The sequence below is a fragment of the Callorhinchus milii genome, unplaced genomic scaffold (genome assembly GCF_018977255.1).
Source record: "Callorhinchus milii isolate IMCB2004 unplaced genomic scaffold, IMCB_Cmil_1.0 Scaffold6, whole genome shotgun sequence".
Lineage (NCBI taxonomy): Eukaryota > Metazoa > Chordata > Chondrichthyes > Chimaeriformes > Callorhinchidae > Callorhinchus > Callorhinchus milii.
In genome coordinates this window covers 26857083-26872088 of record NW_024704747.1, presented here as the reverse complement: position 1 = coordinate 26872088, position 15006 = coordinate 26857083, and the positions used below count along the sequence as shown (strand labels likewise).

Genomic DNA, 15006 nt, shown 5'->3' with positions numbered 1-15006 from the left:
CAGTTAATGGGGCATGTGGATTAGAAAATGTTTAAGAATTATGAAACTTGTAACTTTGACCTGTGGTTGAATCCATTATGAGTATGATTGCTCTGTTTACAAATCCTAAGGTCTTCATTTAAAGGACACTTCGAGAGAAGGAATTTTTTTTGACAATAAATTACTTGGATTCATTGACCCGCAGGTGTATTCTAATGGCTACCACGGTGACACCTCTGAAACATTCTTGGTTGGAAATGTGGATAAATCTGGGCAAAAGCTCGTGGAGATTGCCAGGCGATGCAGGGATGAAGCGATTGCTGTTTGTAGGCCAGGAGCTCCACTGTATGTAATTGGAAACACGATCAGGTAAGCCTTGTATTGACAGGCATGGGGGATGTTTAATGGGACAGAGGTTATTGGTGGTGTGGAATAAAGCTGATGACATGTTTTATGACATGGGGTCATCATTTCAGGCTGATAGGAGTATTTGAACCTCCAGACTATAATGTTATTCCCAGAGCAAGGAAGATTACTGAAAGTGACTCGGAGGAAAGTCTGTATAGAGAGAGTAGAAAATGGATAAGACATCTTATACTGTTCTCACCTTTGGTTTACTTTGCAGTGTTTGTGTAGTTGTTTTGTACTTTTCACACCATAAACAAATTTAAAAAGAGATGCTTGTTGAATATTTTGATAAAGTATCTTCAAGTCAAGAAGTCTGAATACTAATGAACACTACTCAAACATGGTACTGATTTTCTGTTTAGTGAACAGTAACTACTGTGGGAAAAGACAACTTACAACTTAATGTTTAAACTGGTGTCTTTGATCTGTTAATAAACAGCAATTTTATGGTTATATTAATTTGATTATGATTTATTCTGATAACAGTATGATTGGGAATTTCACACTGTTGGGAATAAGTGTCTTGTATGGGGTTTGGTAGCGTACAGTGTGTGTGTGTGTGTTATTATAGTTATTAAAATTTAATCTGCCAGAGAAACTGCTGGATCAAACCTCTCCTGTGCGAAAGAAATGAAAGTCTGTATAAAACTGTCCCCGGACTGAATAGAAATGAAATGCAAATGCGGCTTTATTTTGCAGATTGGAAGAGTTAAAAGATAAAGGTACTTAGTGCTTTAGAACTCCCAGGGTTTAATGCATCTGCTGGTGGTGTTCTTACATTATATCTAACAAAATTTGTTCAGTGATAAAGAGAAAAAAGCTCCAGAATTCTTATTCAAGCATTCTATCGAGCAGCGCATTCATGACTGTGTCTAAAGGGCATGTCAGTCTTTTGATTCACTTTGAGAGGTAATTATCCTTTTCCTGTCACTGAACAACAAATGATAGCTAACTGAGGCACATTTGCAGTAGTTGCATTCATCAATTGCTAAAAAAAATTGAATTTAATTGTGTAACACAGCTGCATGTCAGCTTTTATCACATCTCTCTTGTACTGTGTGTCTGGTTCTCTTTCCCTCTATATATCCATTTTCTTATTCCATCTTGTTTTTTTTTCTCTTTACTCTCTCTCCCTCTCTCCCTCTCTCTCCTTTCCTGTTAAAGTAATTTTCCTTTGTGAGTCTCATTCTTGATCAAGTAAAGGTCCATGAATGGACTAAATTATCACAATTACTCATATAATTGAACCTCCTTTGTAGCAAGTGCAACTCCAGTAGCCTTTTTCCATCATGAAACTGCTTTCATTATATGTTTTTTCATATTCTCTGACACCACGCGCACACAGAAGCAGGCGTGCAGATGAGATGCAGGGGAGGAACATTACAGATCAACGAGGTCACAGTGGGAGTAATTAGCTGTGGTATGGAAAGAGCATCCAGCCTTTTCTGCGGTAGAGATGTACAATCCACGGCTTTCAGTCACAAAGAACTTAGTAACAAATGGAGCTCCCGCCCATTGCTTTAAAAAAAAGATTTGTATCAACACTACAATTTTCCATCATTAAGACTAATAATGGAGAGCTCGGTATGCATCAAGGGGAACAAAAAAATATCTCACATTCAAGTGGCTGCTAGGTTCCAACCCTCCTTCCCTTTTTGTCTGCGAGTTAACTCTTTACCATAAACCAGCAGACTGCACATTCGGATACCGTCCAACTGCAGTTGTCACTTTCTCCATTGCAAGCCGCTCGCTTTGAAAATGCGTTCATTTTCTATTCAGAGAAATGCATTTACTTTTACAATTGCGCTGTGAGATGGGCCCTTTTTTTTAAAAAAAAAGTCAGCAGTAATGAATCAGTAGCTCTTACTTGTAGTAAGGGCTTGTTTTTTTGTGTGTGTGTTTGCTTTCCCTCCTTTACAGCAATTCATTTGTTTAATAAAAACAAACAACATTATTTCAATCTGAAAGAAATCTAGATTGTACAGGATTTTCTCGAAATGGTAGTAAATGGATGTTTAGGTTTAGCTAATTTCAATATTGCATATACCATTGCAACATAGTTGAAAAGTAATCAAACACAAGAGTTTTAACTGAACATGACCGAAACAGTTCACTTTATAAAAATCACACGTAATAACAAATGCGTATTGATATTGTAGTGCACATTTAATTTTCTGTCCAGGTAAAATTCAGTTCAAAATTTGCCTCCTTTAATGTGTTGCTCCCCCGTCCCCTCAATGAGAACAGGTCAACAGACAACAGTATGAGTTGATTGTTAGCCTTACTCTTTGTATCGTTTCTTTTTTAACTTGGTAAAATCATTCAGTGGAGTGTGGAAAGAATGAAGCACCTAGCATTTAAGATAAAGGTGTGTTGTGTTTAAAATTAGTCAATGATAAAGGAGGAATAGTAGGAAGTTGTAAATACTACTAAATAGAATCAATGCAGAAGTATGAAGGAAGGCAGAGGAATGGGGCTGAGTGGATATTTGGCACAGGCAGAATGGACCAAATGGCCTTTTCCTTTGCTGAAAAATTGTGTGATTCTAGACTTAAAATAATAATACACTAGTGTATGGCGTAGTAACAGGGAAGACAATAGTTACATTTCTCGATTTTATTTGAAATTGTTTAATTGTTTATTTTCATCACAAATGTATTACTAAAGTTGACACTTTAGTAATACATTTGAGTAGTTTAATTGGTATAATAATATTTATTTCACTATCGCGTTGTGCGAGTTGGAAATGCAACTGACTCAGGAAGACTAGAATTTCGCTGTATCCATTTGCAGTCTAAAGCAACTGATCAAACTTATTTCACCCACAAAACATACAGTCAATTCACGTTTATCCACATATCCTGTGAAGTGCTTTGAGATGTCTCAAAGACATGATAACCCGCTATATCAAATGCAAGGATTATTATTATTATTTTGTTAATATACTGAGGATTTAAAACTGGAGTTTGGGAATTCCTTGTTGACTAAGCAATACAAAATGTGATCATATAATTCCAAGAGACTAGTTCGACCCTGTGGGAGTCCTTATTCTCTGATATCATGTGAAGTAATGGTCACACCCTTTCCTGCAATTTTTTTTGGCAGAAACCCCATTGTGTTAACTGCGCTTAATCATAATTTGTGGGTTTTTTCCAAAAATCAGCTGGACATTTTCAAATGTTACGTAAATCAAGATTCATAATACTTCAACATTTTATCATTTCCTTTTTACTAATTTCTGTCATATGTGATAATAAAACTGGAGGTTCCCAAATTTGTTTTAAATTAAATGTTTTCACATTATTTAGTACATGACATGTTTATAAAGTGCATCTAATAATGGAAGATTTTATTGCCAGTAATAGTTAGGTTGTGTGCTTGGGGGGTAATTTTAATTTTCTTCCCCAGTCTCTCTCTTTCTATCCATGTCATGTTCCTTCCAGTCTTCATAAAATTCAATACCCATCACTGATTAATATGGGAGGGAACCAAATTACTTGTTATTCCCCCCGTCTTGAAAAGACGGCACAGCTGTGACACTGGTGAACTTGTCTCCAAGAGGGAATGTCAGATGAGACTGGGATTCAGACTAGTTGAGAATCCGGTTGTGCGGACTTATAGGTACTGTTGTATTTTTTTCTCATCAATTCAAAGGCAGCATGTAATCAGGATTGATACAGTGAAACATGTGTAAAATTATGATGTATTTTAAATGGTTGAAGATTATTTGTGGGTAAGATAATCATATTTTGCCACAACTGGCGGTTTTGATATCCGTTTAGAATGGCTGTTTCTTTTGATGAAACAAAACTAATGCTGTTTCTTTCCCCCCAAATTACACAATAGCTATATGTTATATCAGGAATAATGTGGTGTAATCAAATGTAATTATTCACTATTGATTTTGGAGTTTCCTTGTGTTAAGAGTTGTTGAGGCACTTTAGAGTTGCTTCATTACCATTCAAGAGTTCATGTGATCACATATACAGAAGAGTAATATTTTGTTTTAAAAATCAAAGGATTTTAATGAGCTTGTATAACAGCGAAATATAACTTCAAGATTGCTTATTATATTTCCCTTTACACCTGCAAACCAATCTGGCAAACACATCATTCAGTGTTAAACTACATAAAACCTACAAAGTAACTAACAGGATAAATACTATTCAAACTAAACTAAGGTTTAAGGAAACTCATGTTATGAATAGACCATTATGAATTTTTTTNAAATCAACAAAAGTATAAAATATAATTCACATTTAAGATAAAAGCGAGTGAGAGATTGTCTTGTTCTACACTGACCGAAACGAGGTTTAGATTAAAATGAAAAATGAATAGTTCATCTTTATCAGTAAAGACTTCAATATGAGATTTAGAGGCAAAATTTAATTTCTCAAGGTAGGCTTCCTGCCCAAGAATGACAGTGATCTATTTAGGGTGATAGTTTTCTTCTCACAAGTTTACCTTGGAATCTCCAGCATTCTACTTGTGGGGGGAAAAAAAATTCCATTGATGCAATTATCCCCACTTCTGCTGAAATGATAACTCTGGGATCACGTCATTTACCAGTGAGTCTCAGGTACCTGTGTTACATTGTTTGAGGCTTTTGAAATTGCTGGGTAAAAGCATGGAGTAGATTTTATTTTAAGATTCCTCCCACTCCCCACAAAGTTACTACCTCAGTGTTATTAGGGGAAAAAAGCTTCACAATGGAAATATCATCTGATCCATTCCCTCACGTAAATCTTGTTATTACATTGTCCTTTACGTTTTATGAAAATTATGAAACGCTGCTGAATATTCAAGATATTCAGTCTAGATATCCGTATGATTTTCACTTTTTGTCAGTTGCTTCTCCTTTTTAATGTGCAGGATGAGATATGTTATGTGTTTCCCTTATTTTATAGTCATTTAATTGAGAAGTGCTGCATGTAAGCAATTAGCCTACTATTCCCATTCTTGATGTCGTTGGGAGTAGAGCTCTTTATGATATCTTTGCAGAGGGAATTTTACAAAATTAAATACCTCCCTCCTTCCCCGACTATTTCTAGCACGAAGCACTAAACAAGGGAAAATTGAGAGACACTGGTAATTCTAGCAGTATATTTACGCTTGTTTGTCAGTTCTGAAGAATATACTTTCCCTTAATGTAATGGGTGCAGCGTCTTCATGTCATCTGAACTCTTTCAATAAACTTTAACATAAGTCTGGTGAACCTGTTTGCAATATATATATACATATATACTACTAATGATAACAATAATCCTTGCATTTGATACAGCACCTTATCACGTCTTCGAGACATCTCAAAGCGCTTCACAGAATATACGGTAAAGTGAATTGACTGTATATTTTGTGGGCGAAACGCGGCAGCCAATTGCGCACCGCAGTGTCCCACAAACAGTCGCGGATTGAGTGACCACATTTATTATTATTATTATTTTTGAAGGAATTATTACCCCCAGAGAAGTGATCCGCCAATTGACTGACTACTGGGTTCCTACTTACTGCTAGGTGAACAGAGACATGTGGAGAAAACTTGCCCAACGTTTTGCACTGCCAGGAATCACTTGCCAGGCGAGTGCTCTAACCACTGAGTTACAGGACTCCACAGGCAAAACATCCACTCAGAGCAAACTGCACCCTATATATATGTGTGTAATGTATTAAAAAGGCAGTTTATCGCATCAATCATAGAATAGTATTCACTCAGTACATGTTATGATTGATTGGTTTCCAGTTGTTTTGAAAGCATTGAAGAGATGATATCTGCTCAGAATCTTATCAAATTAACCAGATGTACAAATCAGCAATTTATGTTCGAATAAGTATGTTTTAAAGTCTTTATCACTGAATTTTTCTGACAGCTACTGTAAGTCACAATAACACTGTATGCTTTCGCAACTAAAATCTGAGCAGTTACATAAATTACCTCTTATTTTCTCTCCATCATTTCTCTTTTTGTCAGCAAAACCTCTCCGACTTTGAGGTTTCTTTCTCATCATTAATGTCAAAGGTGACAAAACAATTTTTTTGGCCCCGAGTCAAAAAAAAAATTAACCTTACTCTTGTCTGCAATTGCAGATGTTGAAATCAGGGCCGCACAAATTATACCTTTTATATCCTGGATGTTTCATTAAAATGAAAGCAAAACCAAACGATACTGACGTTATACAATTTCCATTTAGCATGGATTTTCCTCAAACTATGCAAACCTACCACAAATATACTTGCAACTTACTGTATTTGTATAAATGTATCCCCCCCCCCACCCAGAAAAAATACAAGGTATCATTTAATTGAATTTTGCGGCTCTGGTTTTCTGTGCTGCGTGATAACTATTTCTCCTGCCCTGAACATAAGGGCGCATTCTTCTACTCGATTCCATTTGGCAGTTTGGGAGTTTGAAAGCAACAGTTGCGCTGCTTGTTTGGCAGTTTGATGATGACATTCCTGTTACTGTCTTTGCAATGGTATTTAAAGGACCAGTTAACAAGGAAACGACTGTTGGCGTTTTCATTTTTGACCATTAGCCACTTTTTCATCTGTTTGGGGGGCAATTTTCTCCTCTTGTACTGAAGGTGCAAACTTTTGCAAAGCTACAGTTCCACAGGTGCTGATAAGCCCAAGTGTCCATATTCTTCGTTCCCGAGTTTAACAATATGTATTGATGACAGGGTATTCATCCAAGAAGGACATTGCAGCCGAATATATTCTTGATCCTCCTAGATATCCCGAGTTACACTTTGTAGCAAGAATAACTGGAAAACTTTCGGAAGCTCGGCTTATTTAGTTTCCCTCTTCGCAACTCAGCTGATACCTGTGGCAGAGATCAATAAAATTAGCATAGATCAAACCAAGTGCTAAGTTGGTTCGTGTCTTCAGTAGAGTTCTCACCATACATTTCTGAACACAACTGTCCTCATGACCTAACCAGCAGAACTGATTAATCAGACTTTGAACAAATGACTTCCTTGTGGATCTCATAAGTGGAACCTGTGATTATCGGTGTGTGTGTGTGTGTAGGTGTGTGTGTAAATCTCTCCTTAAGCCCCTGCAAGAGAGAAATATAAATCAGGCTTCACTCTCTAAATTGTTACAAAACAAATAACTGAGATTGTGATTAAAGATGTTTAAGCACAGGAACATTGATAAAAGGATGACATACAGTACCTTACCTTCCTTATAACGAATCTAGTGATGTGAGCATTTAAAAATTAGCTACTGCTTACATTTCACATTATGTCATAACACATAAATGCTTCGCTTTATGAGGAAAATATTGGAATGAAAATGGTCATTTTTGGCATTGATATCATGCAAGGAAGCGTTCCGGGAAGGGTGCGATATAAATGCGAGTTGTTGTTGTTGTCTGAAAATCATTGCTCAATAAGTTTTTAAGATGCTTGAGAAAAGCTAATGCCAAACTTCTGAACCTTTGTATAGTAAGCAATGCTATTTACTGAATAATATTGAACATTTGCTGTTGAAGATAGACAACAAGTCAGACAATTTATGAAGTTTAGAGTGATTGTCTGTTTTCCGCAGAACTACAACAGTATTGGACTTTGCATGCTGAGTTAATCTTTACAAAAGTGCAAGGCACTGGAAAAGAAAGATGTGTTTACCGAGAGCATTCATCCTTGTCTGCGGGAGATGGGTAGTTTAATAGTGTTTTTGCCAAGCAGTTTATATATAGAGAACAATCTAGTGTGTAACACTGATGCCAAAGGTCTATGGGCTGGTCAATCAGTTCTTAATTCCAGTCTCCATAGGAGAGATGAAGGGTCTAGAGGTAAAGGCGAAGATGAAATTGCTGCAAAAGCAAAATTTTCACTAAATGTGAACACGTTCTGGACTCCATTTCACTGGTTTCTACAATATTACATTTCAGACAATTCAAATAGTGATGAAAAAACAGTGAGCTGTAGAAAATAAGTTCTTGAAACTTCTCATGAACTTTAACTACATTAGAGGTTTATAGGAATAAAACATGATATGAAACATGAAAGGCGAATCAATAAAACATTGCTCAGATTAATGTTTTGTCTTGTTAGATTGAAGTGCTGGGTTTGAGTGAAGTGTTGTGAATCAATATGGAAATTGAGAAAGTAAATAATTCCATTCTTCTAAGAGTATCTTGATTACTAACTTTGTCAGGATGTCCTCTCGACGTGAAAGTCACTATATAATGCAATTTGATGTTGTTGTTGACTTATTACTGAGTAGGTGAAACTTGAGCTTGAATCTAGCCCAGAACTCTCTAACCGTGCTAATAATTCTGACATGAAAGGGAGGAATGCTCTAGCTGAATCCAGCCAGGAGAAGTATTGTGCGATACAGAATTCACTTCAAATAGGGCCCTAACTCAGTGCTTATACATATAAGTATGTACCGTGATTACAGAGCACACCTCATAATTTTGATTGTTACTTTGAGTTTGTTGAGACAAATAATCTTGGGCACGTTTCCTTACTCCACACGCCTAATAATAATCCCTCCAATACCAAAACCAATAATAAATTGGTCATTTTCAATCCACGACTGTTTGTGGGACATTGCTGTGCGCAATTGGCTGCCGCGTTTGCCCACAAATATACAGTCAATTCACTTTACAGTGTGTTCTGTGAAGCGCTTTGGGACGTCCTCCCGACGTGAAAAGCGCTATATCAAATGCAAGGATTATTATTATTATTATTTGGGAGTAATAAGGTCTTCGTATCGGGGGAGTCTTTGATGCTTACTGTATGCAAACAGTTATACCACATTATACTAAATGTACTAAAAGAGAATGTGTTTACACTCACTTCGCCCTGGTTGATTGCATTATACTTCATTTACAACTGCAGGTCAGAGGCAATTCGCCTACAAAATACAGTCACTACACTTTACACTTTGCCATCCAGCTTCTTTATGTTGTCAGTAAATGTGCTGCTGAGTGTCTCGGTAGTAAACTAGAGCCATATGGAGCAGACCTAGGGTTTGCGGAGTCCACCTCAGCTGCCACAAAAAACACTAATGAGAGGTACAAGTTGCCAGGTGAATGGGACATTGGCAGAAGGTCTGGGAAAATATGACCTATTTGTCCTTAGTCCAGAAATGGTGCAGGAAATTAAGAAACCTCAGGGAACATAGAGAAACAATCTTCAAAATAGGAAAAATTGTGATTATTTCAAATTTGATTATTCACTGAATTTTGTCCAGCCTTTTCCAATGTTATAAAGCCAAATTTTTTTTTCTTTTGTTAATAATTGTATATTCTTTTACCTAGAAAATTCTTATGTTCTTATACTTACAGCCAGATAGCAAACTCCAATGGACTGCAAGTTTGCCCATATTTCATTGGCCATGGGATTGGCTCATACTTTCATGGACATCCTGAGGTTTGGCATCATGGTAAGGTTTTCATTGTTAGTTTCTATGATCTCTTGGTCATTAGAATGAGTTACATAGTTACTATGAATTGTTGTTTAATCCATGAATCTTTTTTTTATTCAAAGAGAAGAACCAGGAAAAGAATCTGAACAGATTTCCAAACAACAATTTACAGAACAAGTTTGTTTATTCCATCTCCCATACAGGATAAATGTCATGAATTTAGCATTATGTCATTCTACTGGATAAGGGCTGCTGTATAAGGCGACTATCCAATCCACTTTCGACTACATATAACCTCATGTATGTTCATATCAAATCACCTTTCCAAACTGGCAGCCTTACAATTCTGTTCTTTCATTAATAATCTTCACAAGCTTAATTAATTCTGATATTTATACAATGTCTCTACTCATCCCTACTATCAAAACAGTATGTGCTGTATTGTTGGAGATCCCGTACTTCAGGTGAAACATTAAACCGAGGTCCCATCTCCCTGTGTGGATGAACATCATACATTCCACAGAATTATTTAAGAGAGTTTCTCCCATTGTCCTGGCCAACAATCCCCCAGTTAAAATTGGTCATTCATTTCATTGCTGTTTGTGGGACATTGCTGTGTGGATATTGGCTGCCACATTTGCCTACAGGATACTCAATCATGGCACTTTACAGTACATCATGTGAAGCTCTTTGAGACGTGAAGGGCGTTGTATTAAATGCAAGGATTATTATTGGTATTGGGCCATTCTTTGCTGTTATGTGACCAAAGATCTTAATCACTAATCGGTCAAGTAATGTGAATCACATTAGCTGACTAAAATATTGTGGAATCAAATTAACTTGCAGTCAGATAAAAGGAATTTTTTAGCAATGCTGTGATAGTGTGCAAGCAAATCCTTACTTGAGCTTTTCCTGGTTTGGTATGTTTTTTTGCATCCTGTTGACGTGTAATGAATTTTTGTGATATGAATAATATGTTTACACACAGCAAGCCAGCTATGGTAACTCACGGCAGAAAAATTTTATTGGGAAAGCTAGCGTAGGCATGTACTGGGGATATTTGCATAATTATGTTTTGGGGAAAAAAAAGTTTAAAAGTTAAAAGTTTTGGCTTATACGTATAACAGCACAGCAGTTGCGGTGTAAACTACTACAACAACTTGCATTTATATGGTGCCCTTCACATAGGGTAACGTCCCTAGTTACAAATCCCAGGTTGTTCAAGGCTGGTACAACTGTTATACTGTTATGCGGAAGTCCACTTGTTGCTTCCAGTAATATAATTTCAGTGCTTTGTCATGTTGTTAAGATATCTCAAAGAGTTTCACTGGAATTTTACTGTGAAGTGTGCTGACTGTGTATTAATACTGGACATTTAAAACAATTAATAGATTAATAGATTGCTTCAGCTATTAAAAATATACGTTTTAAATGTTCATCCTTGTAGCTTATCTCCAAAATTGCCATCAACCTTCTTAGGTAAAACATGATGCATTTTAGATTAGACATATTTGCTGCAGTGGAATCATGATTTTACACTTTTAAAAAATCTTACAAAAGAAGCCATCAGACTTCACAATGTAAGCAACTAGACTTTCTGTAATGTTATCAAGCTGTACCATATCTCCCATATTTTATAGGTCCAAATAAAGACACTTTTTAACAATATCATTTTAAAATGTTGGAAGAAATGTGTGGAGAAGCAATAGCAAAAGAGGGGACAAGTGATTGTACATCTTGTTTCATCAGCAGAAATTAAGCATTTTCGTGTTACAGTCGTTAGTATGAGTTTAGGGGCATTTGTCTGTTAGTAGAATCAGCCAGATGTGCTTTTTCATCTTAAAAACAAACTATACAAGTACCTTATGTGTTCCATATGAAGTAACTGCTCTTGAAAGAAAGATGTAATGTCATAGACACATAACTGAGTACAGACAGATTTGTTTGGATTAATTTAAAGTTTTGATTTAGATTTGATACCAAACAGCTGTGGATATACATTTATGTAAATACACTGTGGAGCATAACTTATTTGTAAGTATTCCTAGATGTAAGGAGATTTACTTCTGAGATAATTAACAAAAATAACTTTGGAAACGCTGTTTGTCATTGTTACAGCTAATACAAATGACCTGGTGATGGAAGAGGGAATGGCGTTTACTATAGGTAAGTACAGTCATCAAAGTACCTAACTTTCACCTGATAATATGCATTGCCAAAGGTCAATAAGTTCAGGAGTCTTATTTCCGCTAAGGCCAAAAGAGCAATGTTTTTTTTCTCTCTGAGCAAATAACAGGCACATTTCCAAAAGCCTACTACTCCCCATCAGGATGAGATTATTTGTACACTTTCTTTTTGGCATAGCATGGCCAGTACAGAATCTTGATGAGAATTAATTTTTTTTTAATTAAAATTAGAAGGTAGACCACAATAAAAAAATTGTAAAATAATGCAAAATTTTTTGGGTTAGCTGCTTTTTCAGTGCATTTTCATGGAGTGAAATATCCTTTGGTGTGACTTTGTTGTGTATAATAGTTTTAAATAACTACATCTCAGTTTTGTCCTTGTATATTATGGAGGATAGCACTTTGCTTCTGTGCTTGTGTGTGTATGTTACATCAGAAACTGCATGTGGCCACTGAGGTCATCGTTTCCTAATTTTATACAGGTCTAACTTTCCTATTACTTTATTATTTGAATTCTAGAACCAATTTTGATGGAGGGATCACCAGAATTTAAAATCTTGAAGGATGGATGGACAGCAATTTCCAATGATAATCTTAGGTGATAATCACTACTATTTGTAATTTCTCGATATACCTATTTTTAACAAAAGCTGTTTTTATTGATGCTTCGCAATATTTACCACAAACTATATTTATCTGATACAAAATACAATTGTTGCTTCTCGTTGTACAAATGGTACAGATGTTTATTTGTAAAGTCTGTGTTTGTAGATCAGCCCAGTTCGAGCACACAATAGTAATAACGTCAGAAGGAGCAGAAATCCTAACCAAATTGCCAGAGGAGCATCAAGAGTAAACAGGAAAACAGCGGACTGGTTCCAGACACAGCATAACTTGACTTTCTACCCAGCGGGGGTTTAAGACCACACTGTTAACCTCGCTGATGGAAGTTGTGTTCACCGACGGAGCTTGTATCAAAGTTTGTTAAGGAGAATTTGTGACACTTTTCCCCAGTACATACATACTGTTTGACCTGTCAGAGCAGTTGAGTGATGTTTGCTCTTTCTAACACCATTTTAATAATAAAGTGTTTTGAAAAACGACTTCTCTGTAAATGAATGTCATGGTTACTGTGTAATAATAGTGCCAGCGCTGCAGCTGGCAGAGAGAGTCTGAGTCAAATGTTCCATAGACCTTTCCAATAGCTGTATGTGCGTGTGTATGTGGTGTGCAGGGGGAATGGGACCTCTCTTGTTTACTGATTACTGTCAACTGGCAAGTTTGATGCATTACAAAATAACAGATTGCAGAACTGCATGACAGCCAATATAGTTTGATTTAAAAACAAATAAAAATGAAGTACATTTTGTGAGGCATGTCTAAATGCCAAATGAGTTCACTTTATCTTGAAAACCTTACACACTGTTGCTAAGACACGAAAAAGTGCCACTGTAAAAACATAAGTTAGATGGGTCAAGAAGTTTCACATGACAGGATTGACTACCAGTGTTTACTATTTGAGAAACAAATGTTTAACTAATTGCTTCTAGCAGGATAATCGTAGTTTGAGTTATGTGCATAAAATTACATAATTATAAATTAAAATGTGAATGGGTATAAATTGTGCAGTTTCTAAAGGAGGAACAAATGATGTACAGTACTTTGAACACCTTGCATGAATGTCTTGTCTAATGAATAGGGTTTAATTCAGTATAAGTTCCAGTTACACATGTTACAACTATATTAAACGCACAGACCTAAATGAAAATTGCACATTTACATATTGTCGTCTAAAGTGCAACACAATGGTGCGTGAGAACAATTATGTTAATATCAATTTTATGTAAAAACCCTCAGTTTCTGAGGGGGGAACATGCACATGATGTGCTCAGGATGTCAGGAACATTTTTTGGTGGGCTGGTGTGGGTTCTTCGATTGCATAAATTACCTTCATTATCATTCTGCGCACTTCTGCATTGGCAATTAAGCTGGTAATCACTGAGCAGAATTTGTTTAACTCCCTTAATTTTGCGCATTCAGAATGGTGAGTGTGATGTAGTACAGAAGAACCTGGTAGCAAATTCGTGGCACACATACCTGATGCAGACATGAAAATTGTACATTAAAACATTAGGTGGGAGTCCAGAGGTGCAGTTGTTTATTGTGGAAACCCAGAAGATTGGCACCATATCTGCCATCAGGTGACTGCCAAATCAATGGTAAAAAAAGTATTTTTATATTGTCGGTGGCATTACATTGCTTTTACCTGTATATTAATGAATCGTGTTCGTGTTAATCCATTAGTTACATCTTTAAGGCCCATCTATTTGTTCTGGTCTTGTGGTCTGGGCTGTAATCAATGAAAAATAGAATTGGCATTTCTCTGTTGGGGAGAGGGGGGGATAATAATAATAATAATAATATAATAATAATAATCTAGCATTTGCTAAGTTGTTTCTATTTCATTTTTTTTGTCAATGCATTCTGAAATCGAATGACTAACCTGTTTCACCAATTTAATTATCTGCTACGCCTTCAGCAAAGTGAAGAGCATTTAAAACATATTACATATATATATATATATGGAATCTAAATTGATGAAAACATTTTCAAATGAGATTCCCTGTATTAAATTGAAAATGAGGGTTTGCATCTCAGACTTGTTTCCATAGTGTTGGATTATAAACCGATTTCGCCACAGATAAAGATTAAAATTAAGTTGTTGTTTACGAAGAGCATTAGCAGTGATTTTATTTGTCTATTGTAAAACCTTCCGAAATTCTTCATGAGATGGGTTCCGACATAATCATTCAGTGCTGTATGATTTATGGCGAATTTATGCTGCGTTCAGTCTTATTTATTGTAGAATCGTTGATCCATTCACTGAGTGACTTTTACCAGAATTACAAGTTTGAACCCCATGTGATTTCCAGAATTGTTCTGTTTTCTTGAACCATTCCTCGGTTTGAACAAATTAGGCAATTCCCTCAACTCTGTGGCTGAACTATGCAAAGAAGTGGAAGCAAACCTTTCGTGTAAAGTCAAACCATCTGCC

The 15006-nt window shown here is 36.1% G+C and overlaps 1 protein-coding gene across 1 annotated transcript in view; it reads left to right on the top strand.

The window, feature by feature from the left end:
• metap1d (methionyl aminopeptidase type 1D (mitochondrial)) overlaps positions 1-13051 on the top strand; it is a 34182-nt gene extending 21131 nt beyond the window's left edge. The window contains exons 6-10 of the mRNA XM_007889992.2: positions 185-348; positions 9686-9783; positions 11884-11931; positions 12471-12549; positions 12723-13051. Of these exons, the coding sequence (XP_007888183.2) occupies positions 185-348; positions 9686-9783; positions 11884-11931; positions 12471-12549; positions 12723-12807 (474 nt within the window). The 3' untranslated portion in view covers positions 12808-13051. The remainder of the gene's footprint in view (positions 1-184; positions 349-9685; positions 9784-11883; positions 11932-12470; positions 12550-12722) is intronic.
• The last annotated feature ends 1955 nt before the right edge of the window (positions 13052-15006 follow it).